We start from the raw sequence: 26,478 nt of genomic DNA, 5'->3' as shown, positions 1-26,478 counted from the left end.
TCTCAAAGTAGCTGTTCTATTACAAAGGAATTTCAGAAATAGACTGGAAAGAGAAGCTGCTGAATTGCAACTTATCACCAAACTTAAAACTATGGAGAGACCTGGTTTGAATAAAGACATTGGATTCTTATCTCATTATACATGACAAAGCCATTTTTCACCTTCTCACCCCTTGCTTTTTCCTGTTAGACCTATTGCAGTCGTTAAGAGTCGTCAACAGGCTCATCGCAGCTATCTGCCAATCACCCATTCCCACCACCCTTCTGAGTAATACCCCTCCCCACCTTCTCACTATATAGAAAGGTCCGGTGACTTCTGTTTCAGTGTATCTGAAGAAGTGTGCATGCACACGAAAGCTCATACCTAGAACTAACTCAGTTGGTCTTTAAGGTGCTACTGGAAGGAATTTTTTTATTTTGTTTTGTCAAATTTTGAGTAAAAAACAACTAAGGTACCTTCAAGGTACCTTTTTAACTATAATAAACAAATTTATGGTAGCATGAAAGGCAGATGTTCTGTCACCATGGATTTCTTTGCTCTAGTTAGAAGGGATATAACTCTTATAAATGGGATGCACAAGTATATATAATCAACTGGTAAAGTCTTTGGCTCTGCAAACCTACAGGCCTCTTGATGGCTTCAACATTGACCAGCTTTTGTGTCCAGCAATCCTCGCTAATCAAGGCACAGCAAGCCTTGCAAAAGAGATCTGGTTAAGCAATTATAGCCCTTGAAAGGAAAGGATAAAGTACCTTTGATTCCTCTTCAAGGGCACTTATTAGCATCTCAAAGAAGGTGTCAACTTCTTCGGCTGGGCCCATTTTGGCTCCCAAAGGCTTATTCTTCACCCTCTCTCCTCTGCTTGCAAGCAGCCCTTTCAGATCACAGCCTTCCCAAAGCTACCCCCACCCCACCCCGCTCTGCACATCTGTTTCAGAGGGCCTTGGACACAAAGGGTAGCTCAGCTAAAAAGGCTTGAACTGCAGGCAAAACAGATATTTGATCTCTGGATTCCATTGAATTAAAAACCATAGGGAGGGATATCTGTTGGCTACCTGCGCTCTAATTTCTTTTAAAACTTCCTTTCAGCCCATAAGAGAGGACTTCCTTAAGCTTTCCTTAGTCAGTTCCTTTGTATAGGAATCTAGTGCTCCTTTATTTCTTTATTATTAAATTGTATTTTGTGTTCTCCTTTTGCATTTTTATGTTGTGAACTTCCCTGTGATCTTCAAGTGAAGAGTGGTATACAAATCAATCAATCAATCAATCAATCAATTAATTAGGAGCTAAATCTCAGGGCTAGGTCTCTTCAGGTCCAGACTGCTATGATATAGTCCTCTAACACAGCAATTCTTAAGTGTGCTTAAAATAGTTCTAATTAATTTAGCGAGACTGAAGGCTTAGCTCAGAAATGGTCCTCTTGAGATGTTGTTGAACTGGGCAGAGATTATAGAAGCTGTAGTCCAGTGACTTCTGGAAGGTACCATATTGGCTACCCCATCTTAGTTAAATGTGCTGCGGAGGTCAAAGTCTAGAGGGATATCTATGATACTCAGCTTCAGCAGATGCTGAGGGAGAGACATAGGGTTGCCACTTTGGTTGGGTAAAATAAGGGACAGGTCAGGCAAAAGATGGGACAATAGGGGTGGTAATTGAGGCTAAAAATTACTTTATATAGTGCAGAAATGGCTTCAAAGAAATCCATCACAATGAGTTGTTTCCAATGCTAGTCATACTAACAGAGTAGACCCAGTGAAATTTATGGATCTAAGCAATGCACATTAATTTCGATGACTCACATCCTCCCCACCTGCTGGATTTCTGCCTGTCAGAAGAATGGTACATGTAGAAACCCAGCCAAAGAAAGGAAGAGGTGGAAATAGCAACAAATTCTGTTTCTCTTCCTAAGAAAGCTTTGCTTCCAACATCTCTTTCCATATAGCTGCTCATTTCAATTCATTCTCTCTCTCTCTCTCTCTCTCTCTCTCTCTCTCTCTCACACACACACACACACACACACACACAAACACACACACACACACCATAGTCAGAGAAGTTCACCCAATCACTAGGATTACATCTTTTCTTGTCACATATTTGAGGCATTTAAAAAAGAATTCTGTTATCTATAGGCATTCATAGAATCATAGATTTGTAGAGTTTGAAAGGGTCCTAAGGGTCATCTAGTCCAACCCCCTGCAATGCAGGAATCTCAATTAAAGCATTCTTCTCCCAGAGATATAATGCTCAGAGTCATCTGGGAAGAAGTATTGTTTGCTGTACAACTGCTCTTCCTCAGGTAGCAGATTCAGAATGAAATGTCTCAACAACAGTTGTTTGAAATTACTTTCTTTTAACCCCAAGTGCTTAGAAAAATCTGTCAAAACTTCAGCCATTTGAAAACTAGGAATTTAAATAAAAAATTAACACCGGGAGTACCGTTCATGAGGTTAACAAGTATATTTTGCAAAATTACAAAGAACACACCTTTTTTATCTTATCTTGTGTTATACACACACACACACACACACACACACTAAAACAAGTTTTCTTGGATTTGGTGGAAACCTTAACAGCACTTCCTTCTCAAATTCCTCTTTTTCCCCAATGCAGTTTTTCTGAGCACACTGAGTAAGCATAGCCCCTTGAGATGCTCCCCTGTCATGGTCGACCTTAGCTGAGTCTTTATTCTCCACAAAGTATTGAATGACCACCCTAGGGCTGAGCAAGAGAGATGGGCAGAGCCTTTCTGTGGCAGGGTAAAAGATTTCTGCCTCTTTTACTAGGTCTGCTATGGAGTCTTAAAACTTACAAAAACTCAAGAACTTTCCTGTATTCATTTCAAAAAAATTGATGTGTCCTAGGTATGGCTGACTAGGTTGGAGTTAGAACACCGATGACAGCCAGGAAACTACAGTATATTTAAATAAAATCCCTGGCTCACAGCAAACGTTAGCTATGAACTCCACACCGATCCGAACTGTGAACTTGCCTAAATTGAACTATATAATCGACTGAGGTCTGAGGGCTTTCTGCAATATAAATAGCCTGTGGAAAAGTTCCAGTCATTTATAGACAGGCCCAGCAGGTTTGCACTCTGAGGTTTGGACTCAGTTTCCAGAACTGAACTACCTGCGACACGATTGGTCCGTTCATGGAAGCCACACCTTTCACTCAGTTGGGTTGCCAGTTGCATGACTAGAATGCACAACACCATCCAAGTGACCTCAGTGAGTATTCAAATAGTTTTGATTATTTCTACTTTCAGTTATGCATTTACTTGATGGGGGGGGCAGCTGCCCCCCCCCTGCTTCCTCCTAACTACACTCATGGACCAATAGTACCTAAATGATAGACAGATTTATTGTGGCAGATGATTTGGAGATGGATAAGATAGATGAAGGTTGGTGAACCTGTGACACTCCAGATGTTGTTGGACTCAAACTCCCATGAGCCCCATCCAACTTGACCAGTGGTCAGAAGTGATGGGACCCTTTGCATGGAAGGCCACAGGTTCACAATTCCTGAGACAGATAAATGGAGGCCAATGGCCATGAAATAAATAAACCCCCTTTCTATGCAAAGAAGAGAAGTTTAGGGACTGCAGATATTATAGTGCCATTATACAAATCCACAATGAGATTGCACTTTGAATACTGTAGTGTGTGTGTGTGTTGTCCTGGCTGATCAAAGGGTTGGAGCAACTTCCATAGGGGGAAAGATTACACAATTGGGGACTTTGTAGTTTTGAGAAAAGGCAAGTAAGGGGACTCTTTATAGAAGTGCATTACATTATGCATGACATGGAGAAAAAGGATAGAGAGGAGTTTTTCTCCCTTTCTTGTAATACTAGAACTCAGGGCGTCCAATGAAGCCAGGGTTTTTTTTCTTCTTCACCTTTTTGCACACATTAGCCGCAGGGAACATGTGCAAAGCATAAACACATATGATACAAGGAAACAGAGATACTGAACCTGGACTGCAAGCAATTTGGCTCTGGCTGTTATCACTGCAAGCCTGGCCAACTGAGTATTGTGCCTCAAGGGTGCCATCTAAGCTTGCCTGAAAATTTCATCAGCTGACCCTACAGACCAATCTTGATCAACCAGGCCCTATAAAGCTCAAGACTCGAGAGTTTGCTCTTCTGTCCAAGCAGCTAGTCTCTGGTGTCAGGACAGTGCATAAGCACTCCTGCTACCTCTCCCTGGTTTTTAAGTTATTAACTCAACCACTCATTAAAAATGCACATTTTTATAGCCTGGGGTTGTTGTTGTTTTTTCCAAAAAAGCTTTAAAAAGGAGCTTATGATGCTCACAACCAAAGATACATGCAACACAAGATACATGTAATAGCCACCAAAAAATACCAAATACAAATCCAAAATCGGCAAACCAACAACTCACAAAATTCATCCCCAATGAAAACAAGAAAAGTCACAGAAAAAGCAAGAGAGCCTCAACATATCCATACCGATAAACTCCCCACCCCACAGCTGATTGGTAGACAGAATAGTTATGCCACTAGCCATGCCATGCCAAAGACACTTACCGATGCAATTGAAGGACAACTCTTGACGGCAAAAGAGGGAACACCCATCTCCATTGACCTTGTTCATGTCATCACACTCTTCCCCGAGGTCCCTGAGAGCAAGATACAAAAATGGGGGGAAATAAATGCTGTGATGGTCCAAATAACCCCTTCTGCCTCTTCTACTTCCTTCTCCCATTACAGGCTGATAAAGTGAAATGTATATTGAGGGAAAGTAAGAAAAATTAAAACATTTGTAAGGATCAGCAAATCTGTCAAATTCAGTTTCTCTTTTTTACACTCTTAAGTTTTCGATATTTCCACTTCTGTTTACAATTCTCCCCAATATGCGTTTTTGTATTATATGTTCATTTTTTGCACACTTCCTAGTATACAGGCAACAACAGATTAACACTTGCATGAAATCAGAGCTGTAGTTAATGGAAGGGAGGGGCTAGCCAGGTTTTTTGCTCTAGGTGAAGCCCCCAGAGGGGCACCATTGAGGCTCCCAGCCTGTGGTGTTTTTTTTTTTTGTGTGTGTGTGTGTGTTGTTTTTTTTTGGTGTGTGTGTGTGCAAATGAGCAAAGGGCCAAACTGGGTCTTTGACCCAGGTGAAAAAAGCCTAGTTTCACCCCTGCCTGAAAGACGTGTGATCGCACATGCACGCATGATGCTAAACCCAGAAGTGACCCCCAAACATCACTCAACACATGATGAGAATGGTAGAATGGGGGTCAGGCACAGTGCGAGAACTGCACTGTGAAATTTGGAGAAGTGTGGATATTGAAAGCTGGCTGTGCTTGGGTTCACATATTATTTCTGAAAGTGTGAATTGGGTAAGTTAGTCTTCAATTGTGAAATGAATTTATTTCCCCTCCAATCCTAGTAGTAGACCTCAAAACACTTTATTGTACAACGAAAGTCTATATGTAGCATAAAGAAAACATGAATGCTCTTTTAAAAGCATGCACAACCATTTCAGCACCGTAGATCAACTGGGGGACAAGTTATGCAACCTTTAGTAATCACTTTTACAGTCCAGATTTTTGCTCATAGATCCCAATACCCAGATTCCATCTGCAACCTTTCCTCGTGGTAATGATTGATCATTTTGGTTGCCCTTTTCTGAACCTTTTCCCAACTCTACAATATCCTTTTTTCAGGTGAGGCAACCAGAACTGTATACTGCATCCCAAATGCACCCACACCATAGATTTGAATAATGGCAATATTGTATCAGCAGTTTTATTTTCATTACCTAATTATCCCTAGCATGGAATTTGCACAGCTGCTGCAAACTGGGTCAACATCTTCACTGAGCTATCTCTTATGACCCCAATGTCTCATTCTTGTATCAGTAGGTGCTTGGACTAGATAATGTTCAAGGTACCTTCACACCTTCATTATGCCTTAAACTAGGGATTAGCCTGTTCACCAGAGGCGACACTCAGGCCAATGCAGCCAACTCTGATGAGATGATGAGAGTTGTACTCTAGCAGCATTTGATGGGCTACAGATGTTCACATCCCTAGATGTGTCATCAAATCAATTTAAAAGCACCATGCACTTACTTCTGGATAATCCCATCTCCACAGTAGCCGCTTCCATGGATATAGGTGAGTGGTGGGGATGTTTCGCTCTCTTCCATCCCAGAAATTACTGAAACCCAGTAAGTGTATAAGATGCCTGCTTGTATTTCACTGCAAGATAAGGAAGGAGACATTAGCCAGGCATTAAAGTGTAGGATAGTCTCAACATATAATACTAGGTGCAGAATACAACTTCCTGGAAAATCTCATTGTCCTCATGCCCTCTAACATATCACAGGTGTAAACAAAGACATTTGGGGCATCCTGATTCTCATACCAAGGCCTCCAACTCTACCATCACTGGACATTCGGGCAAATCTGTAAATTTCAATTTCAGAGGGTTTTTTAAATGCAATTTCTATGCAGGCCTCTCAGGATTGATTGCTGAACCACTCCAGGAACCAGATGAATTGCAGGAATTGCAGCTCTGTGAAGGGAATAGTTCCCAGCATTATTTGGGGGAAGTCATGACTGTTTAAAGTACAGTCATACCTCTTGTTATGTTTGCTTCAGGTTGCGCGTTTTCAGGTTGCGTCCCACGGCGACCCGGAAGTGCCGGAGGGGTTACTTCTGAGTTTCGCCACTCGCGCATGCGCAGACAAAAAAAATGACATCACGTGCATGCACAGAAGAGGCGAATCGCAACCACACACGCACAGACACACAGACGCAGGTTGCGTTCTGCTCATGTTGCAAACGGGGCTCCAGAATGGATCCTGTTCGCAACCAGAGGTACCACTGTAGTATGCTATTGCTTTAAATATATAGAGCAGACGAGGGCTAAGTTTTACTCAGAGCAGACCCACTGAAATTAACAAAACTATACATCTACACTGAGTATGACTAACACTGAATACGTTCTTCTAGGACCTGAAGGGCTATCACATGGCAAAGGGCTGAACTTACAGGAGGAGAGATTTGGATGGAATATTGAGAGAAACTTCTTGATGATAAGAGCAGTTTGCCATCAGAAACAATTTCCAGGGCAGGTGGGCTTGCCCTTGCTGGAGGTCTTCCAGCAAGTTTGGGGTGGCCATCCATCAGGGATGTTCTTACTCTGGATGCCTGACACCAAACAGGAGGTTGGACTACAAGACCTTTCACAGAAGCATAGGAATATTAGGTAGCTGCCTTATACTGAATTCAACTACAGTGGTACCTCGCAAGACGAATGCCTCATAAGATGAAAAACTCGCAAAACGAAAGAGTTTTTCGTTTTTTGAGTTGCTTCGCAAGACGGATTTCCCTATGGGCTTGCTTCGCAAGACGGAAATGTCTTGCAAGTTTGTTTCCTTTGTCTTGCAAGTTTGTTTCCTTTTTCTTAAAAGCGTGCATTCACTTCGAGGAGCAACTCATAGCACGCGGTGTGGTAGCCTTTTTTGAGGTTTTTGAAGACTTTGGTGATTTTTGAAGCTTTTCCAAAGTCCGTGCTTCGCAAGACGAAAAAATCGCAAGACGAAAAAACTCGCAGAACGAATTAATTTCATCTTGCGAGGCACCACTGTATTGATTCATCTGGTTCAGTATTGTTTACACTGACTGGCACTGGGAAGGGTCCAGCTCTCCCTTGGAGATGTTGGGGCTTGGGTTGGATGTGGCACCTCCTGCATGCAAAGCAGATGCTCTGCCACTGAGCTACAGCCCCTTCAATCCTATCATACTACTGTTCTTCTTATTAAAACATGTGGCAACAGAAGGAAGCTGAACTTATTTTCCCTCCTCGGTGTAGAATGAATCTAGCAAAACAGATGACTAGAAAAGCTCACACCATTAGCATTACAGCAGGGCTGAGCCAACATGAATGAAATGTTTATGGCTAACTCTAAATGACAATTTCCCAGTTGGTGGGTATTTATGTTTTTATATGAAGCCAGAGTATCTCCTTCTGATCTGTTTCTGCCAAAGAAAGAATGAATTTGAGATGCAGCAGAGAGTAATAAAATTGTAAATTGTCTCCTAGACAAAAGGAAACTGGGACAAAGTGCATGGATTGCAGTAATAGAGAGATCCATCGCTATCTGCTAAAATGTTTTTATTACAGCAAAACTAATAGCTCTTTAACAATGATATTGTTTGCACAGCAGAATTGCTCTTCTTTCTTCTTTCTTAAAAAAAGATGTGCATTGTATCTTGCAATCTGATGTACAGAGAGAGAGAAAGAGATGGATAATACTTTATGAACATATTCAGCCACACAGGGTAAAATGGGTAAGGATGCCCCTTCAGCTGAACCAGTATCTATTGGCCATTTGTGAGCCAGAGGGAATTTTTTAATGAATCATATGGCAGATGCAACCTATCTCCAAGAGAAGATCCAGGGCCGGCCCTATCACTAGACTGATGCTGTGTGGCACATCAGTTTGGCACGATTGGGGGGGCTCGTGGCCGTGCACCATCACTACACCGTGCATGCATGCTCTGTGACATGCCCACATGACATGAGCACACCCCACGGCATGCTGCCGTCACTCTCACAGATAGTGGAGCATGCTGACATGTTGTGCAGTGTGTGTGGCAGCCACTGCAGAACTTTGGGGGCCCTAGCCCCTACATTGAAAATTGGGAGGGGCTCGGGCCCCACATAGATGGTGTGCCTGATTGCAGACAAGAGTCTCCCTCAATCCTACCTAGATGGGGATTGAACCAGGGACCTTCAGCACACAAAACAGGGGTTCTAATGGTCTGACTTATACCAAGGTAGTTTCCTATGTTCCTAAGTCTTAGATGGCAGGGCAAACCCATTACATTGATTGGGGGGGGGCTGGCTTCCAAGTAGGAAAGTGAGAAGAAATGTATTCTATCCCTTGCAATTGCTTGTCCCTCCTTAGAAAGACGAAGTGCGTATATCAGGTTAGGGGAACCTTTGGCACTCTGGATGTTATTGAACTATAACTCCCCGTTTGTGGAGTACACGGGAACAATATTAATGAATATAAAACTGTGCGAAAAAAACAACAGTACAGTGAGAATGATTGGAAGACTTGTTTTGTCGGAAGCATTTTTTATTTAAGTGTTTCATTGTATTAATTAGGAAGATTAAGTTTTTAATGTATATAAATTTGCTTTTTCTTCTTTCTTTTTTTCTGTATTTTCTTCTTTTCTTTTTTCTTAATTCTTTTTTCTTTAATTCTCTTTTTGTAGTATGAGATTGTAAATTCTTTGTATAAGTGTGTAATTTAAATTAATAAAGATTATTTATTTAAAAAGAAGAAGAAGAACTATAACTCCCATGAGTCCCAGCATGGATGGGTGGGCATCATAATTGTGGTTCAGCAACATCTAGAGAGGCCAAAGATACCTTACACCTGCTATGTGTGGTCACCATCAATACAAAGGGATGGGTCCACTCAGCGTACTCAGCGTACACCCATTAAAATTAATGACTCTAACTTGGTGTTGCCCATTAATTTTAATGGGTCTACTTAGAGTAGTGCTAACACTGGATACAACTCAAAAATCAAAATGATATTTTCCCTTCCTTTCATCACAAATATAGCATTTAAATTTAAAATTATCTTCCATGATTGCTTTCTGTGAATTTTTCTCATTTTTACTGCTCATGGCTCCTCCAAATCCTCCTCTGTCTTTTTAACAACAACAATAACTTTATTATTTGTACCCCATCCATCTGACTGGGTTGCCCTAGCCACTCCGGCTGGCTTCCAACAAATATAAAAGTGCAATAAAACATCAAATATTAAAAACTTCCCTATACAGGGCTGCCTTCAGATGTCTTCTAAACGTTGTATAGTCCACTTATTGGTCTCCTTCCAACTGAATTCCTGACATAACTTTTTCAGTAGACTTCCATCATCTAATCATTCCACTTGACCTAGCCATCTTAACCTTTCTGGCACAATTAATAGACCTGATTTTGTTAACATCCATCCACTGCACACTCAGCCAAAGCGAGCACCCCAGAGATGGGGCTTAAAAACAGGTTCTAAGATTCAGTTCTGATTTTTTTGTTTTCCTAATGAGCATGTACCACCAGATTTACAGATTAGCATCTCTTGCAGGCTTGTGATCAGTGACAGAGTGCCATTACTTCTTTACAGGGCAAAAGGAAACACATCAGTCTGTGGGATCCAAGCATGCAATCTGCTGTTTGTGGAATTCCTTCAGGAAAGCTGAAAGTTCAGTAACAGAGCACATGCATTGCATGCAAGAAGGTCTGAAATGTCAGAGAGCCCCTGCTTTACATTGCAGCCATGGAAAAATTAGTAGTTCTCAGTGCACATCCACACAAAGAAGCAAGAGGCACTATCACAGTTCAAAGACACATTCCAGCCAGCCAAAAAACACTCAAGGAGCAGTGTTAGGTGAAGCCTGGAAAGGAGGGAAAGAGTCCTAAGGGCCAGATAGAGAGGCTTGGAGGGCCACATTAATCCTCCAGGCCTGAGGTTCCCAACCCACCTCAAGCCTTCACAATGCCTAGGAGATACCCAATATGAAATGAAATCTCCTCCCAGTCCTGTGCAAGGGTGGTATAAACCAGGTGTCTGTGTAGAGGAACAAACTGTAGTTTGTCAAAGAGGGGGAAAGAGAAGTGAGACAGAGTCACATTTCAGCTCTGTAAGCTAGCAGCATTCTGGGATGGTGGCTGGTACTTTCTAGTGTTCTGATATGGAAGCCATGGACTCTTGTGCCTCCACCGACACTCACAACACTCACATAACTGTATATTTGTAAATAAAATCAGGGACCCTCCAGACTGTTTTTGCTTGTTTGTTTGCACCATGACACTGATGCAATAATGATGCGTTTGTGGTGGATTTATACTGGACCATCCACATGTCATTCTGCTTTACTTGTTGTCCTGTGATACTTTCCCAGTGTTCCCACACTATCACTGTCAAGAGGGGCACTATTGCAACAAAAGTGGGACAACCCCCTGCCCTGAAATATTTGTAGTATGAAATGTCACAGGATTTCATGTGGAAGTTATGGGATGCACATAAGTGAAGCAGAATGTCCTCCTCAAAACTTTTGCAAACACCAAAAGCATTGAAAGCAGGGGAGTGTCTCACCACAGTGGCCACATTCATGCTGTGCTGTTTGGAGAATCTCACCTATCAGAGAAGTGGCATGAGCACACACAATATTGTTAACAACGAACAAGTGTTGCTCCATTCTTTTCTGCATCTGGGGAAAATGTCATTACAGGGTCAAAGTTGCGTTCAATTTTGCGTTCAAGCTTCCAGCCTGCATCAGAGACTCTGGGCTCAGGGAGTGTACGGCGCTTTTATCCCTCTGCTTACTATGCCCCTTTCTCTAACGGAGAGCAGTGGAGGCTGGTCTACTAGGGCAAATGGGGCATTGCCTCACCAACTTCAGTCTGCCTGCAGCCAGTCCCCACTTGCCTGCCTTCTTCCTTCCAACCAAGACTGATACACTGTTAGTGGGTGGTTCCCTAGACCAGTTGGGTGGGAGGTTGCCTGCTCTTGATGGGGTTAGACTCCCTCTAAAGGAGCGGGTACGTAGCTTGGGGGTACTTCTGGATCCTTTGCTGTTGCTCAAGGCTCAGGTGGCCTCAGTGGCCTGGAGTGCCTTCCATCAGCTTTGGCTGGTGGCCCAGCTGCACCCCTATCTGGACAGGGATAGCCTAACTACTGTTGTCTATGCTCTGGTAACCTCAAGGTTAGATTACTGCAGCATGTTATACATATGGCTGCCTCTGAAGATGGTTCAGAAGCTTCAGCAGGTGCAGAATTTGACAGCCAGGCTGCTCACTGGTTGTAGCATATTATTACACTGATCCTGGCCTGACTGCACTGGCTGCCAATTAGCTTGTAGGCCCAATTCAGAGTGCTGGTTTTGACCTATAAAGCCTTAAATGGCTCAGGACCACAATACCTCAAGGACCGCCTCTCCCCCAGACTCTGTGTTCATCATCTGAGGCCCTTTGTGTGCCTCCTCCATGAGACATCTGGAGGGTGATAACACAAGAAGGCACATTTTCTGTACTGACTTCTGTACTAGCTCTCCCTGTTCTCTCCTGGGACGTTTGACTGGTACCTTCATTATATATTTTTAGGTGCTAGGCAAATATGTTCCTCTTCAACCAGGTCTTTGGCTGATTAATATTCTACAGCTTTTTAATATGTACCTGTGGGAAGCGGAGGTTATTGTTGAACTGTTTTAATTATTTACTTGTGTTTTTATCTTGTATCTTTTTCTGTGAACTGCCCTGAGATCTTATGATGAAAGGCAGTAATCAAATTTAATAAATAAATAAACTAGTTGGCTTTGCCTGCCATTGGCTCTGGCTCCACTTATTATTGACCTCTCTGCCTTCTCATCTACCAGTCCCAATGGGCACCAGCCACCAGGGACAGAGAGCACAGCAATAGCCAAAATGCACTCTCCACCGAGCCTGATGCATTCCTGTTCCTGCTTTAGTGTATGAGCCTGCTTCAAAGTTAAGGGCATAAGCAAGTTGGTGTTAAGATCTATATCCCCTGTCTTTTAACGGGCTTTTGGAACACTGACTTAGGGGATAATGATTGTTCTGACTTCCATATAAATGGGTTACTGGAAAGGTCTCCTTTCTGCTGGACATCTGTTGATCAATCCACAAATAACAAAATGCCAACAGCTCTTCCTTTTTTTTGAAATCTTTCCAATGGGTCCTTAAATCAAGGCTCTCTTGCGTTATTAGCACCTCCCTCAAACACACAAACTGGTACTACTAAGTTTTAATCAGGTAACCAGGGTGATGAACCAAGTAAAGCTTCAATGCAGATTAAAATGTGCCTCCCAATCAACCAGTGTGGCAGGCAACAAGCAAAGGATTCTGGGATTCAGAATTTGGGAAGAACTTTGTGGGCACATAATGCACAATGCCTGGGAAACATATTACCAGCAAGGAGGATGTGCTGTTTGCCTCTGCCATGCTGACTCCCTCAAGAACTAAATTTAATTTTTTGGGGGGGAGTGTGAGAGAGAAACTGAAATTGACAGGTCTCTGTGTCACAGGGATCGGGACCCTTCAGATGCTAGCTAGTGAATTTCAAATCCCATAGTCCCTGACAATGCTGACTTAAACTGATGCGAGTTGAAGTCCAAAAAATATTGGGTGGTGAGGCAGGTCCCCCATCCTTGATTTAACATCTCTGGTTTTTTCCTTTAAAATAACAGTATGTGTGTGGCTGTTGGGAGTGGGGTTTTCGACATCAATGGGTAAATAGCCAATATGCGGGGGATGGAATAATCTGCCAATTTTGTATTATCTCGGTTTCTCACTTTTCCAATCTTAAATTCAGTTCTCTACATTTCCAAAGCAGTTTGTTCATGCTTTTTGTTTAAGTCCAGAAAACTCATCAGCATTTTAGCATGAATGTCTCCTAATGTACACATTTTTATATGCAATTTTTGTATGCAATGTACACAACTTTGAAAGTGATCTTATGTTGCATTTTTGTAAGTGACTTTCACAAATGCATCCATTTCTATGCCCACATTATCCTAGTAGATGCATTTCTGTACACACCAGATGGCTGGAAAACTGCATTGCAAAACTGCAAAAAGTGCAAATTTCAAAGGATGGTATTATTTCTAATTAGGTAGGTTTAAATGTTACTCATACTCATACTCATACTCACATTAGCATTAATGTACATGAGAAACTTAGGTTTATTAACTTCAATGATTTTAACAGGCCAGGCTCAAGAATCTTGTGCTAATTCATAAAGCCCTACACAACTGGTGTCCAAAGTACCTTAAGGACTATCTGATCACTATGTGACACTACAACTGAAATCCAAGACTTGGTCAGTCTTTACTAGGAGACAAGTCTTTATTGTGGCAGGCCCTGCCCTGTGGAACTCCCTGCCAGTAGAATTACTGCATTAGTCATCTCGTTTATTTTAGATGTCTTTTAAAAATTGTTCTTTTCCGATATGCCTTTGCAATGTGATTCTTTCTTTTTCAACCAACCAGTCTTTATTGATGTTTCTATTTATGTTAATGTAGTACAGTATTGATGTTGTACTAATGTACTACTGTATTATATGATGTGATTCCTGCATTAAAAGACTAGATGACTCTTGCAGTCCCTTCTAATTATACAATTCTATGATTCTATGATGTTTTTATATTGTACACAACCTTGTTATATGGTCACCCCCCCAAAAAAAACCCCCCACAACTCCACCATTTAAATATATAAATACTCTGAGAATAGCTTAGTTGGGTAAGGCCAGTAGCAGTTGTGGATTTCCAGGGAGGATTTTCTGTGTTCCCACTGGTCCTTTGAAGTGTATCAAAAACAAAACACTTCTTACAATCCCTGAATGAGGGAAGGGTGATTCTAGGACACATGAATTAGGGACTGCCCTCACATCTTTAGGTCTATTTTTCTGTTTTTGTCTTCTTCTTCTTCTTCTTCTTCTTCTTCTTCTTCTTCTTCTTCTTCTTCTCTCTCTCTCTCTCTCTCTCTCTCTGGGGTGTGTGTGTGTGTGTGTGTGTTTAAAACAAAATGCCAAAAGGCTGTGAGAAGCTTGACTTGGATAATGTAGGGAATCCTTGTCTGAATCAGAAGTCTAAGCTCTGCGTGTGTTGGAGGTACAGGGTAGTAGTGCAGTATGCAGTAAACAAAGGAGAGACGTCAAAACTCAGACGGCTATTCTGCTCTCCTGTTATTTCAGCTGCATTTTCACTTATTTGGACAAGGCTAGAGAGGGAACAGGTGCAAAAGACACACAACAATTTCTCTGCCCCTGCAACCCAGACAAATGCACATCCCACCCCTCTTTTCACTATGAAGTTGATTTAAAAGGCAAAAGTGACAAAGAACATTTGGATCCCACAAGAGGGGCATCAAACTAACACAGCCATGCCTGGATTTTACAGTCTCCTGTGAATGATGGACAGGAGGGCAAAACAGGCCACATGCAGCCATGATCTCTGCGGAAAGCCACAGGGCTGTGGGGTTGGCTGGGATCTCAGGGGCCAGCTATGCATTTCGATGTGGAGACTATGGTGTTAGTTTCCTGCAACAGTGCCAGTTGCAGACATCAAAACAGGGAAATGGGCACATATGGGGTAAGGCAATCCCACAGGTCAACCGGTCCCAGATGAGTCTGGGAAGCCCACAAGCCCATTGATCGCCCATGATCATCTATGATTTTTCCTAGTTCCCTTTTGACACTGTCCCAGTTGGTGGCGCTTTGCAAATCTTGTGGTAGCAAATCCCAGCATTTAGCTTTGAACTGTGTAGTGGTTGGGACTGGTAGGGGCAGAAGGCAGGGAGACCAAACATTAGGAATACAAAGAAAGCTGGCTCAGTTTTGTCTACCCTGGCTGGCACCGGCTCTCTGGGGTTTTATGCATGAGTCTCTCCCAGACCTCCCTTGAGAAGCTGGGTGTTGAGCCTGGTACCTTGCAGATGCAAAGCAAGTGCTCCGTTGCTGAGCAAAGGCCTTTCAGCTAAGCCAGAGCCAATGAAAGCAAGGGCCAACTAAATTTAGTTTTGCTAATCTATTTAAGGGGAATAATGAAGAGGAAGCCAGCAGCCACTGCCACCCTCTGGACTGGCTGGAAAAAAAGAAGGCAGGCAGGTGATGAGTAGCTGAGGGCAGACCAAGGTTTGCCAGGCAGTGCAGCATTTGCCCATTCACTGTGTCAAGAACCATGCACTGTTTGAAGACTGAACTACTGATGACAGAGGGAGAAAGTCACACTAACAACATTTTAAGAAGGTTCTTGCCCCCCAGTTAGCAGGGTTGGGAAATAGGGAAGGTCAGGGGTGGCCTGTCCAATAGGTGAAGTGAAACCATTTGCTTCAGGAGGCAGATCCATATGCCTCTCCCCCACCACTGCACTCTTGTCGGCCCTGCCAGGTCTTCACCCACACTGCCAACACAGCCCTGTTGCCCTTGCCATTGTCACGGTGGTAGCAGAGGCACAGCTGCAGGTGAGGGTACAGTTGCCTTGACAGGTCTAGAAGCAGCATAGGCCTGGCAGCAAGGGCAGGGAGGGATTGGGGACCCAGATCTACGGAGATAGGCAGCATTGGGGAGGGGCATTGGGGTGTTTTGTCTAGAGTGCTAAAACATCTTGAGCCCACCCTGTGGGTGGTGATTTACCAAGGTTAGAGATCAGAAAAGAAGAAACATCTGTTCTACCTTGGGAGGGACAGAGCTGCATGTAGAAAGTTGAATAAGGTGTCTCTTCCAAAAGGATGCTCCACAATGCTTCCCTTGGGAGGGACTTTGTGTCTTGACTTAATCTCCACTGTTACCATCACATTTGCAACTGGCCTCAAACCCCCCCCAAAAAACCCCAACAACAACAACAACAACAACTCACAGCAACCAATGGACCAACACATTGCACTCTGCTCCAGACACAAATCAGGAAATGCAGGACTTGTTCTAGGTCAAGGCATGAATGGGGTTGCCTGAATGAAGCAAGGGATGAAGGAACATGGGGAGCAGTCTTCCAGTGAGTCAGACCATTGGGTCCATGTAGCTCTGGTCTACGTTGACTGGCAGCAACTCTCCAAAGGGTTTCAAACAGGGAAACTCCAGGCCCTACCTGGATGCAAAGCAGATGCTGTACCAATGAATTACAGCCCTTTCTCTAAGAAGAAGCTGCCTTATACTGAATCAGACCCATTGGTCCATCTAACAAAGTATTGCTTTGACTGAGTAGCAGTGGCTCTTCTGGGTTTCAGATGGGGGAAAATAATCACAGTCCTACATGAGAGATGCTGAGGATCGAGGGACTCCCCACATAGAAATATGTTCTGCCAGTAGCTCCAGCCTTTCCCCCAAAAGAAATGAAGTAAGAGGGGAAAAGAGAGAGAAGTGGGTGGCAGGAAAAAAAAGGAAAGAATACACTAGCAGGAAAAAAATGAAAGAATGGGGAGGCAGGTGGTGGAAAGGGAGAGGGCAAAGGGAGAGAAGGGATGGCAAAAAGAGTGTGGGGGTGGCAAGATAGAGGGGCAGAAAAGAGAGGAAATGGTGGCAGAGGGGGAAGAATGGGATGCCCTGCCCCCTTATGACTCTGTTCCCACCCACCACCCATATGTGGCCCCCAAGAGATTTTCCCCAAGGGAACATGACCCCCAACAGGGAAAAAAAGGTTCCCCACGCTAGAATAGACAGTGCTAGATACGATGGTTCTGGTGGCCCAGCCTTGTATAAGATATCTTCTTATGTTCCTATGAAAAGAAGCAGCGCTAAGATCTCCTCAAAGCTCTGTGTTTCATTTTGGGTGGGGCTGCATGCCATTAAATTTACTTTAATCCCCAGCCCCCAGCAGGTGGACCTGGCAGCCACATCTGAATGTTTGAGAGTCAGAATGTTTCTCTGGCTAGCAGGGCTTCAGGGGGGAAAACAAGAAGACAGACTGACAGATTCTGGAGATGGATGAGTGGGAAGGAATGCAATAGCAAGAGGCAGCTGTGGGGATGAGCTCTAGCAAATTGACCACATTCAGTGGAGATTGGAGATCATGCTTCTTTTTGCCCAAGGCAGGGGGTCATGTTATCTCAAGCCTCTGTGCACAGAGGTTTGACCCAGAGCCAAATGCAAGTCAGCAAGAGGCAGACTTGACTGTGGCCTCTCCAAGGGCGCTTTGCTCCAACCTTTCAGCGCTGGCTTGCAGCTGCAAACTACACAGAAAGGAGCCATGCCACTGGCTGAAGGGCACACAGCTGAAATTTGGTGTACTTCAGATCTTGGTTCAGTAACCCCTGATGGATTTAACATGAAAGGGGCTTTTTGAGGAATAGGGTACTTTCAGACTTTTGCAATTTATGGGTGGGATTCAATCACATACCAGCAAGTGCAGGTTGCTCAGTTGATTTGGCAGTCCTGCGCAACAACTCCACTCCCCCCACCCAAATTGTGTGTGTGTGTGTGTGTGTGTGTGTGTGTACTTTTGGCAATAAGGAAAGTGTCAGGAAAATGTACTTTAAAGGGGGCAGTGGGATGATTACTTGGCAAAAAGTCATATAATATATTAATATAGTATTAGAAAATAGCTACCAACTTAACTCTAGAGGCACTGTGGAATTAGAATATGGAATCTAGGACAAAAAAATTGGCTTCCAGGTGGAAAAATCAAAGATAGAAACAGAACTGTTAGAACCCAATGCCAAGATATTGTCAAGAATGTATAACTTGCTGTTGAAATGGAATACTGAGGATGAAACGGTAAAATCTGCTATGATAAAATGGGCACAAGATGTCGGACATAACATTATGTTTGCTGACTGGGAACAGTTATGGACCACTGGAATTAAATTTACGGCATGCAATGCCTTAAGAGAGAATATTATGAAAATGATCTACAGATGGTACATGACCCCAGTCAAGCTTGCAAAAATTTATCATTCGCCCGATAATAAATGCTGGAAATGTAAGGAAACTGAAGGTACATTCTTTCACCTTTGGTGGATGTGCCCAAGGATTAAGGCTTTCTGGGAGATGATTTATAATGAAATGAAAAAGGTATTTAAGTATATCTTCCCAAAGAAACCAGAGGCCTTTCTCCTGGGCATGGTCGGCCAATTGGTGACAAAGAAGGATAGGACTTTCTTTATGTACGCCACAGCAGCAGCAAGAATGCTTATTGCAAAGCATTGGAAGACACAAGATCTACCCACCTTGGAAGAATGGCAGATGCAAGTGATGGACTACATGGAAATGGCAGAAATGACCGGCAGAATACGAGATCAAGGAGAAGAGAGGGTGGAAGAAAATTGGAAGAAGTTTAAAACCTACTTACAAAAACACTGTAAAATTTTTGAATGCTGATGACATTGAAATGAAATGAAGGGTTTCTAGTAAATGAGGGAAATAAGAGTATGAAAGAAGGGATAGATATTGGATGAAAATTGGGAAAGTATAATACGTGAGGGAAATTATTTAAGGATAAAACTAATAAGAATGAATTTGCTAATTAATTTTAATGTGGAATACAAGAAAGGGAAGTGGGTGGAAGTCAGGAAAATAAGTGTATGAATGATAAGAATTTGAAAAGAGGTTTTTTTCTTTTTTTCTTTTTTTGTTAAATTTCTTATTTATTTATTTTTGCTTCTGTTATATTTTTTCTTTTTTGTTGTGTTTTAACTGTTTGTATTGGTTGGTGTTTTGATGTTTGTTGTATGTTTGTTATGTATTGTTTTTCTTTTGTATTGTTTTCTCTTGTAAAACTTAATAAAATACTATATATATATTTAAAAAATAGAATATGGAATCTAGCCGTTATGCAGAAACCAATGAAGCATCCTACAATGCTCAGAATGCAAAGACCAAAGATGATTTTGAAACTGTATTACATGTGTTTATTCAGTACGCTGGAAAGGACAATGTTGTCCTCTCACCCATGGCTCACTCTGAGACAATCTGTTAAGACAGAGAGCAGAAGATACCCAACTGTTGTAACCAGTTCAAAACTGCTTACAAACTCACTGTTTGACTGCATATGCATGGAATGTTTCTTTGGGGGGGGGCTATGGGGCCCACAAAAAATCAGAATGAATGCTCAGTAAACAGTCTTCTAATGTCCCTTCAAAACTTGCACAAACAAATCAGGGGACAAATGCCCACCAAACAGGCCATCTGGAGAGGGGCCTGATGCACATGCTCTCCTGCCTCAGAAGAATTTATCCCAAAGCACAGAATCTGACACCGTACAAGCACACTCATTTCCTCCCCTAAAGGAAACCACTGGGGCAGGGGGAGGGGCTGTGAATTTGATTAGAGGAATAGCTTTTGGAGAGGGAGGTTTAACCCTTCTCCCTGTTGACATTGTAGGAAATGTATAGATGTTGGTATGTACTATCAGGGAAATTGTAGATAGGACAAGGAGAAATTTTAACTGTTCTGGTGCTTCTGCACCAATCAAATTTGGGTATAACCCTATGGCATCATTAACATCCAATATTCTCACTGGATCCCAGCTACTTCCCAGCTTAGATCAAACCATACTTGTTTATCGAAGATATGCCTACCCTGTCCTTCAAACAGGTCCTCAGAATGCCATTCTTCATTGCCTCTCTTGATGCAAGTCACATGGTATTCTTTAAGCAGAAAACTGGCTTGCAATTATTACCATAATATATTCCAGTGGTGGGGAAGCCACTTTTTTTTTAGCCTGAGAGCCAAATTCCCTTTTGGCCAGTGGCAGACGGGGGACAGAGGCAAAAGTGGATGGAACAAAGCATGTAAATTCTACCTTTGCACAGAAGGCTAGTTCTTACACACACACACTCATTCCATTCAAATGGGGGGGGGGGGAATTCTGAGGGCCACATACGGATGCCTGGTGGAGTACATTTCACTGCTTATAATAATATAATTCATTTCTCGAAGTGTGGCTCCTTACATAGATAAACCAACATCATTTGTGCAGAGGAGGGAAGTGTCAGCAGGTTTTGGGGGAACAGAAGGTTTGCTGAAGTACGAAAAAATAACATTGTAAATGAAGGGGGTGGAATCCAAACAGCACAATCAGGACTGGGTGAGCACAAAAAGATGGGAGGAGGAATTCATGGAGTATCCTAGAACAGGGCATGTCCGGGTGGGTGGAACACTGAACAGGAATGCTATAACATTTTGTTGCAGGTCCTGCTTGTGGTGACCACAATCACACATTTCTGAAGTGTTCTCAGATCAAAGCTTTGCGCCAACAGATAAAATCAAGAACTGTTTGCCTTTGCGCTATCAGTACTTACGTGTCCGTGAATTTCCGGCTGAGATCTGAGATGATGAATGGAGAGCCCTTCTGAAAGGGAGGGTCCCGGGCTACTTTGTACCAGATAGGTCGGCAGTTGGCACACTGCTTGCTCTGAGGGACCGAGCTTATCATGGCGGCATCAATCTCCAGTTGTTCATCCAAAGTGTAGATTTGGATGCCACAAACTTCTTCATTCACCTTCTTGGAGTCCAGCCTGATGGTCATGGGGACATCACAGAAGAAGTTCTGAGGGCCAAGGGATATGTTCCGCCCACTGACCATTAAGAGTTTGATGTCATTCACCGCTTCGCTGAAATGCCAGTCATCAGAGACATAGGTCACCCATATGGTCAGAGACTCTGGGATTACCGGGTACTGAAACTCTAGCTCCAGGTAGCAGCCCTGGGGTTCGGGACAGGCAGGAGGGATGGTTTGCTTGATGACTGCTGAATTGGGGCTCCAAGTTCTAACACTGGCCTTGCACGGCTGTTCCACATCAGGGGGACCTTGAAAGCATAAAGAAAATGTAAAGTTGAAGACAACACCTCAACACTGCATCGGTCTTATAAAACTGGAAACCCGAAATTTCAGTTTCCACAATGTAATTTATATGTTGTATAAAGAAGAATTTCCATGGGACACTGATGGGCCACAAACTTCTTTCCTTTGACCATCAATTTCCTTGGACAACCTCAAGTATTGTGTTATTGCATTGGAAGAAAAAACTCTCTATCCACTAGGGAAGAAGAAGCCAGTCAATTTCAGTTTTTCTCATATTCCCATATTTCCAAACCCCAGTTCAGTTCTCCTCATTTCTGGATCAGTTTGCAATAAAAAGTCATCGTGAAAATTCATCAGCATTTTAGTGTGAATTTCTCTTAATATATACTTTTCTGAATGCAGAATATAATTTATTATGTATGCTATTTTTGTTAATCTGTACATATTATTTATTATTATTATTAAATTTATTATCTGCCCTTCATCCGAATGTCCCAGGGCAGGTTACAAATTAAAACACAACATTAGAACAGAATAACAGAAACAGTTTAAAACAATTTATAATTACAGAAATAAAGTGGGCCATAAAAATATGCACATCCAGTGTCAAAGGCTAGTTGCATTTCTGTTAGGAGGTTTTGTACTGAAACACGAACTGAACTGAATTCCTCCTCTAACCCAATTCACTTTCATATCTGGTTTTCAGTAACACTGCTTGAGACCCTTCTTCATGTGCCCCCTCCACGAGGGGTCTGGAGGGTGATAACACAGGAACAAAACTTTTCTGTGGTAGCTCCCTGTAGGTGGAATGCTCTCCCCAGGGCGGCTCCCCAGGTGCCTTTGTTACATATCTTTAGGCACATGGAAGAAATGCTCCTCTATAGCCAGACCTTTGTCTGATGAAACAATCATTTGTCTTTAGAACTGGTGGGGAGTTAATTGTAAACACTGTTTGACTGTAGAATTGCTTTGCAAAATTTGGAGAAGTGTGAGTTTCAAAGCGTGACTGTGGTGTTTCAGTTCACATACTGTTATGGGAAGAGAAAATTAGGGAGTAACAAAACAAAATTTCTCCCCCATCCCTCCTGTTCACTTTTTCCATGACCGTGCATGATTTTTCATAGATTACTCTGATGTGTCCCTCATTTGTCTCCCCTGCCCTTCCAAAGCTAAAAAGACTGGAGTGCAATAAGAAAATGCAACAGAAGCTAGCAAAGGATTGGTAACAAGCAGATAAAAACAACATTAAACTGAAACAAGTGGAAAAGGACAATGCAGCCAAATACAACAGTGGAAAGGAAATGTTATCTTCTCGCATTTGCTTTTCTTTTCTTTTTGCAAAATATGAATGAGGCAGTGAAGGCTTGGTCACAAAGAGATAGCATGCAACAGTGACTCGATTTATTTGGAGCAGGATCACTCTTCCTTATGAAAGCTCATGCCATGACAAACTAGTTAGACCTATTCCTCACTGAAAAGGTCTGTCTGTGTTTGGGGCTGTACCACATCTCCAGTGCCACAGATGGGGAATGTGTGGTCCTGTGGATGTTGTTGGACTCCAGATCCCATCAGCTCTAGGCTGTAGGGATACATCCCAACAACATCCAGAGGGCCACAGATGTGTCAAGTGTTCTGCCTCCCACTGTGGGAGCTCTGAGCTTCAACTGTCTTATAATGCAATACTATGTGGGTCCACTAGGAGCAGGCTCTTTTGAGCTCAATGGATTTAATCCCAGGTAAATTTGCACAGCAGGGATGAGGAGCCCATGGCTTCCAGATGTTGCTGGACTCCAACTCCCAACACCCCACCAGCATGGCCAATGGTCAAGGATGATAGGAGTTGTTGCACCTGGAAGACCACCCCCACTCCCAATCACAGTTTATGTTAAACTTGCAAAACACATTGGGTGGTATTCAACTCAGTTTTATTCAGAATAGACCCACTAAAATGGATGGTGCTAACTTAATGACATTAATTAATTTCAATTGGAACAAAGCTCAGCTGAATACCACCCACTGAACTTCAAGAAAACATCATTCAGCAGGTGAAATGAAACCTTAAGCTTTTTATTAGAAAGGCAAACCATCCATGAAAGGAAAGGACCATACTGTAATTCCTCGCTATCACTTCATTCACTTTGCCAGAAAAAGAGGTGTCCATCAATTGCCCTTGTGTTCCATCAGATGACTTCATCACTCCTGCTTTTAAAAAGGTTTCATGTAGATGTTAAACAACATGGGGGATAGGATTGAGCCCTCTGGAACCACACATTGAAGGTTCCATGGGACTGAAAAGCATCCCCCAAGCAACACCTTCTGGAAACAACCATCCAAGTAGGACTGGAACCACCACAAAGCGGTGCCACCCACCCCTAGTTCAGACAGTCACTCCAGAAGGATACCATGGTTAATGGTATTGAAAGCTGTTGAGAGGTCGAGAAGAATTAACAGGGACATGTTTCCCTTGCCTCTCTCTCAATAAGAGATCATCATTCAGGGTAACCAAAGCAGTTTCTGTGCTAAAACCGGACCTAAACCCCAATTGAAATGGATCCAGAAAATCAGTTTCTTCCAAAAACTAGTTTGCTGGAAATGTTGTCCAGAGTTTAGTTGTTTTTTGAGACCAACAGCATACAATATCTGTGTGAAACCTTTATTCACAGCCAAGAAGTGGGAGGAACAAAACATGGACTACTGAGATGCAAAGGATATTCTTGGCCAAATTAAGGTAACATTGCATACCCTACAAGAAAGCAGTTCAAAATCTCTTTTAAAATACTATTACTGTTATTAATACTACTAACAGCAGCAGCAATGAGAAAGGCCTTTTGAAACGTAAGAATCTTCCTATCAGACAGCCCATTGGTCTATCTAGCTCAGTACAGTCTACACTGACTGGCAGCAGCTCTACAGGATTTCAGACCAAGAGTTTTCCCCAGCTCTACCTGGAGATGCTAGGGATTGAACCCTAGAATCAACTACAGCAGGAAATTGGGGGGAGACGTGCCCCTTTCCCCCCATAGAAAACATCACCTCATGTGTGTCCTCTGCTGTGTGGGTCAGGGTTGCCCACTCTATTTTAAAAAACCCTCAGAACTGAGCAAGCATTGTTGGGAAGAAAGCTATGCTTAGATCTACTAAATCGATAAAATTTGCATTGCAAAAGCAAAAGTGGGTTTGGGCAGAGCAGGCGGAAGAAAGCTGCCTGTGTTGATATGTGAGGGAAATCAATAAGGTTTGCTTTGTGAATCAGAAGAGAGTTGACGAAGAAAGAAGGCACCTGCAAAATCATTTGTAGCTCAGAACAGGGGAGACAGGGCTTCCGAAGCCAAATCAAGAGAAGCAGTCCAGAAGGATATAATGGTCCATTGTATCAAAAACTGCTGAGAAGTCCGGGCACTCCCCTAGCCTAAGCTGTCACACAAGTTATCTTTCAGGGCTACCAAGTCTGTTTCTGTCCCAAAAATACATCCTGAAACTAAGCTGGAATGGATCCAGTCCAGGACTACCTGAAGCTGAAAAGCCAACACCCACTCTAGCACCCCCCAAAAGATATATTTGAAACCATGTGGTAGTTGCTCATTACTCTGGGATTCTAATTTGGATTATTCAAAAGTGGTTTCACCAGCACATCTTTCTGACAAGTGAGGACCACATCTTCCCTCAAGGAGGCATCAACAACCTCTGAGGTCCAAATACCCAGCTCAGCTTTTGCTGATTTCACTATCCAAGATGCACAAGGTTCTAATGTACAAATAGAAGGACACACAGCTCCCAGTGGACTGACCATATTCCCAGCCAACGCCAACAAAAAGAAAACCATTACAGGGCTTCCTGTTTCCAGTGTGCCAGGAACGGAGTCTCTCTCTCCAGGAATGGGAAAGAGACAGATGGAGAAAATCAGATAATGATGGGGGAATTTCATTATCTGCATTCCTCTTTGGTTGGAAGAGGAACCAGGCTCTAATCCACAGTTTGCCTGGTGGTCTGACACTCGCTTCCCCATGGAACGTGAGGGCAGGCAAAGGCATTGAGACCACGGAGCACTCCAGGTGCCGTGACCCCCTCCCGATCCCGTTCCTGGAAGCACAGGTTATCCTGTTAATTGGACTTAACTGGAGTAAACTACAGGCAGAGACGTTGAGATAAGAAACTGCAAAAACAACCCAGCTACAAAGATGTAAACGTTTTGGATTGAGAGCAGATTTCATTCGGTGAAAGAGACAATGGTGGGGAGGGGAGCCCACGGTTTGCTTACTTAAGGTTTTTCTCTATATTTGTTTTTCCCAACACCCCCGCCCCCTGAATGCAAGTTTTATTAACAAATATTTGCACAAGTGAAGATGGAAGAAATTGGAAAATAATATGGAATTTAACAAAATTGGAACTGCATGTGCGACAGAAAGGAACTGAGAGGGAAGGAGAAAAGAAATGCTATGCTATGAAAATGTAGAGCAAAATCTTCCCCAACCTTCATTATCCACAAAGGAATATGTTTGAGATAAGGATAAATGGCCATAAATCAGCAGTAGAGAGGAAAAAAGTCTACCAGCTGTGAGAATAGCAGTTTTTGGATTAACTATCTGCAGTCCAGATTCAGACCGTTCTTCCTAGGCTGGAAAAATGGCAAAGACAGCTTCCTTACTGGAAGCCGAATCAATGGACGAAGCGATGCAATGACTTTTGGAAACTGTGAGATAACAGCTTCTCCTGAGACATGATGGAAATCATCAACAATTGCAGGAATAAAGGATATATGGATGGGAAATATAGGAATAAAGGAATATAAGGGATATATGGAATAAAGGATATATGGATGGGAAAGAATATATGGATGGGAAACATCATGGAAAACATTGTCACGTGCAGGAAAGAATAAGGATTACAGCTAAAGTTCCTCACTTGAAATTTTATAAATTACCTATTATAACAACACAAATTGAAATCACAAAAATCTGGAATGGAATGAAAATTATTAAAATTTTGGAACGCAGAAAAAATATAGAAGAATGAACTCATCAACTATAGCATATGAGGGGGGGCAGTTTAATTAAATTTTATAATTTGACATTTGAATAATTGCCATTAATAATTGTATTAATTGGATAAAATTGATAATGTTATAATGAGGCTGTTATTGGAACAATTTTGAACAATCAATAATTATTTT

General features: G+C 42.6%; 1 protein-coding gene across 1 annotated transcript in view; it reads right to left on the bottom strand.

The window, feature by feature from the left end:
* Window positions 1–26,478, bottom strand: part of PAPPA (pappalysin 1) — a 249,896-nt gene that overhangs the window by 136,043 nt on the left and 87,375 nt on the right. Inside the window, exons 7-9 of the mRNA XM_081847429.1 lie at window positions 20,806–21,313; window positions 6,099–6,227; window positions 4,549–4,640 (exon numbers count right to left, since the gene is read on the bottom strand). Coding sequence (XP_081703555.1) covers window positions 4,549–4,640; window positions 6,099–6,227; window positions 20,806–21,313 — 729 coding nt within the window. The remainder of the gene's footprint in view (window positions 1–4,548; window positions 4,641–6,098; window positions 6,228–20,805; window positions 21,314–26,478) is intronic.

Source organism: Podarcis erhardii (assembly GCF_964252035.2).
Source record: "Podarcis erhardii genome assembly, chromosome: Z".
NCBI classification, from domain to species: Eukaryota; Metazoa; Chordata; class Lepidosauria; order Squamata; family Lacertidae; genus Podarcis; species Podarcis erhardii.
Note: the sequence above shows the minus strand (reverse complement) of the source record. Positions and strands in the feature narration are given on the sequence as shown.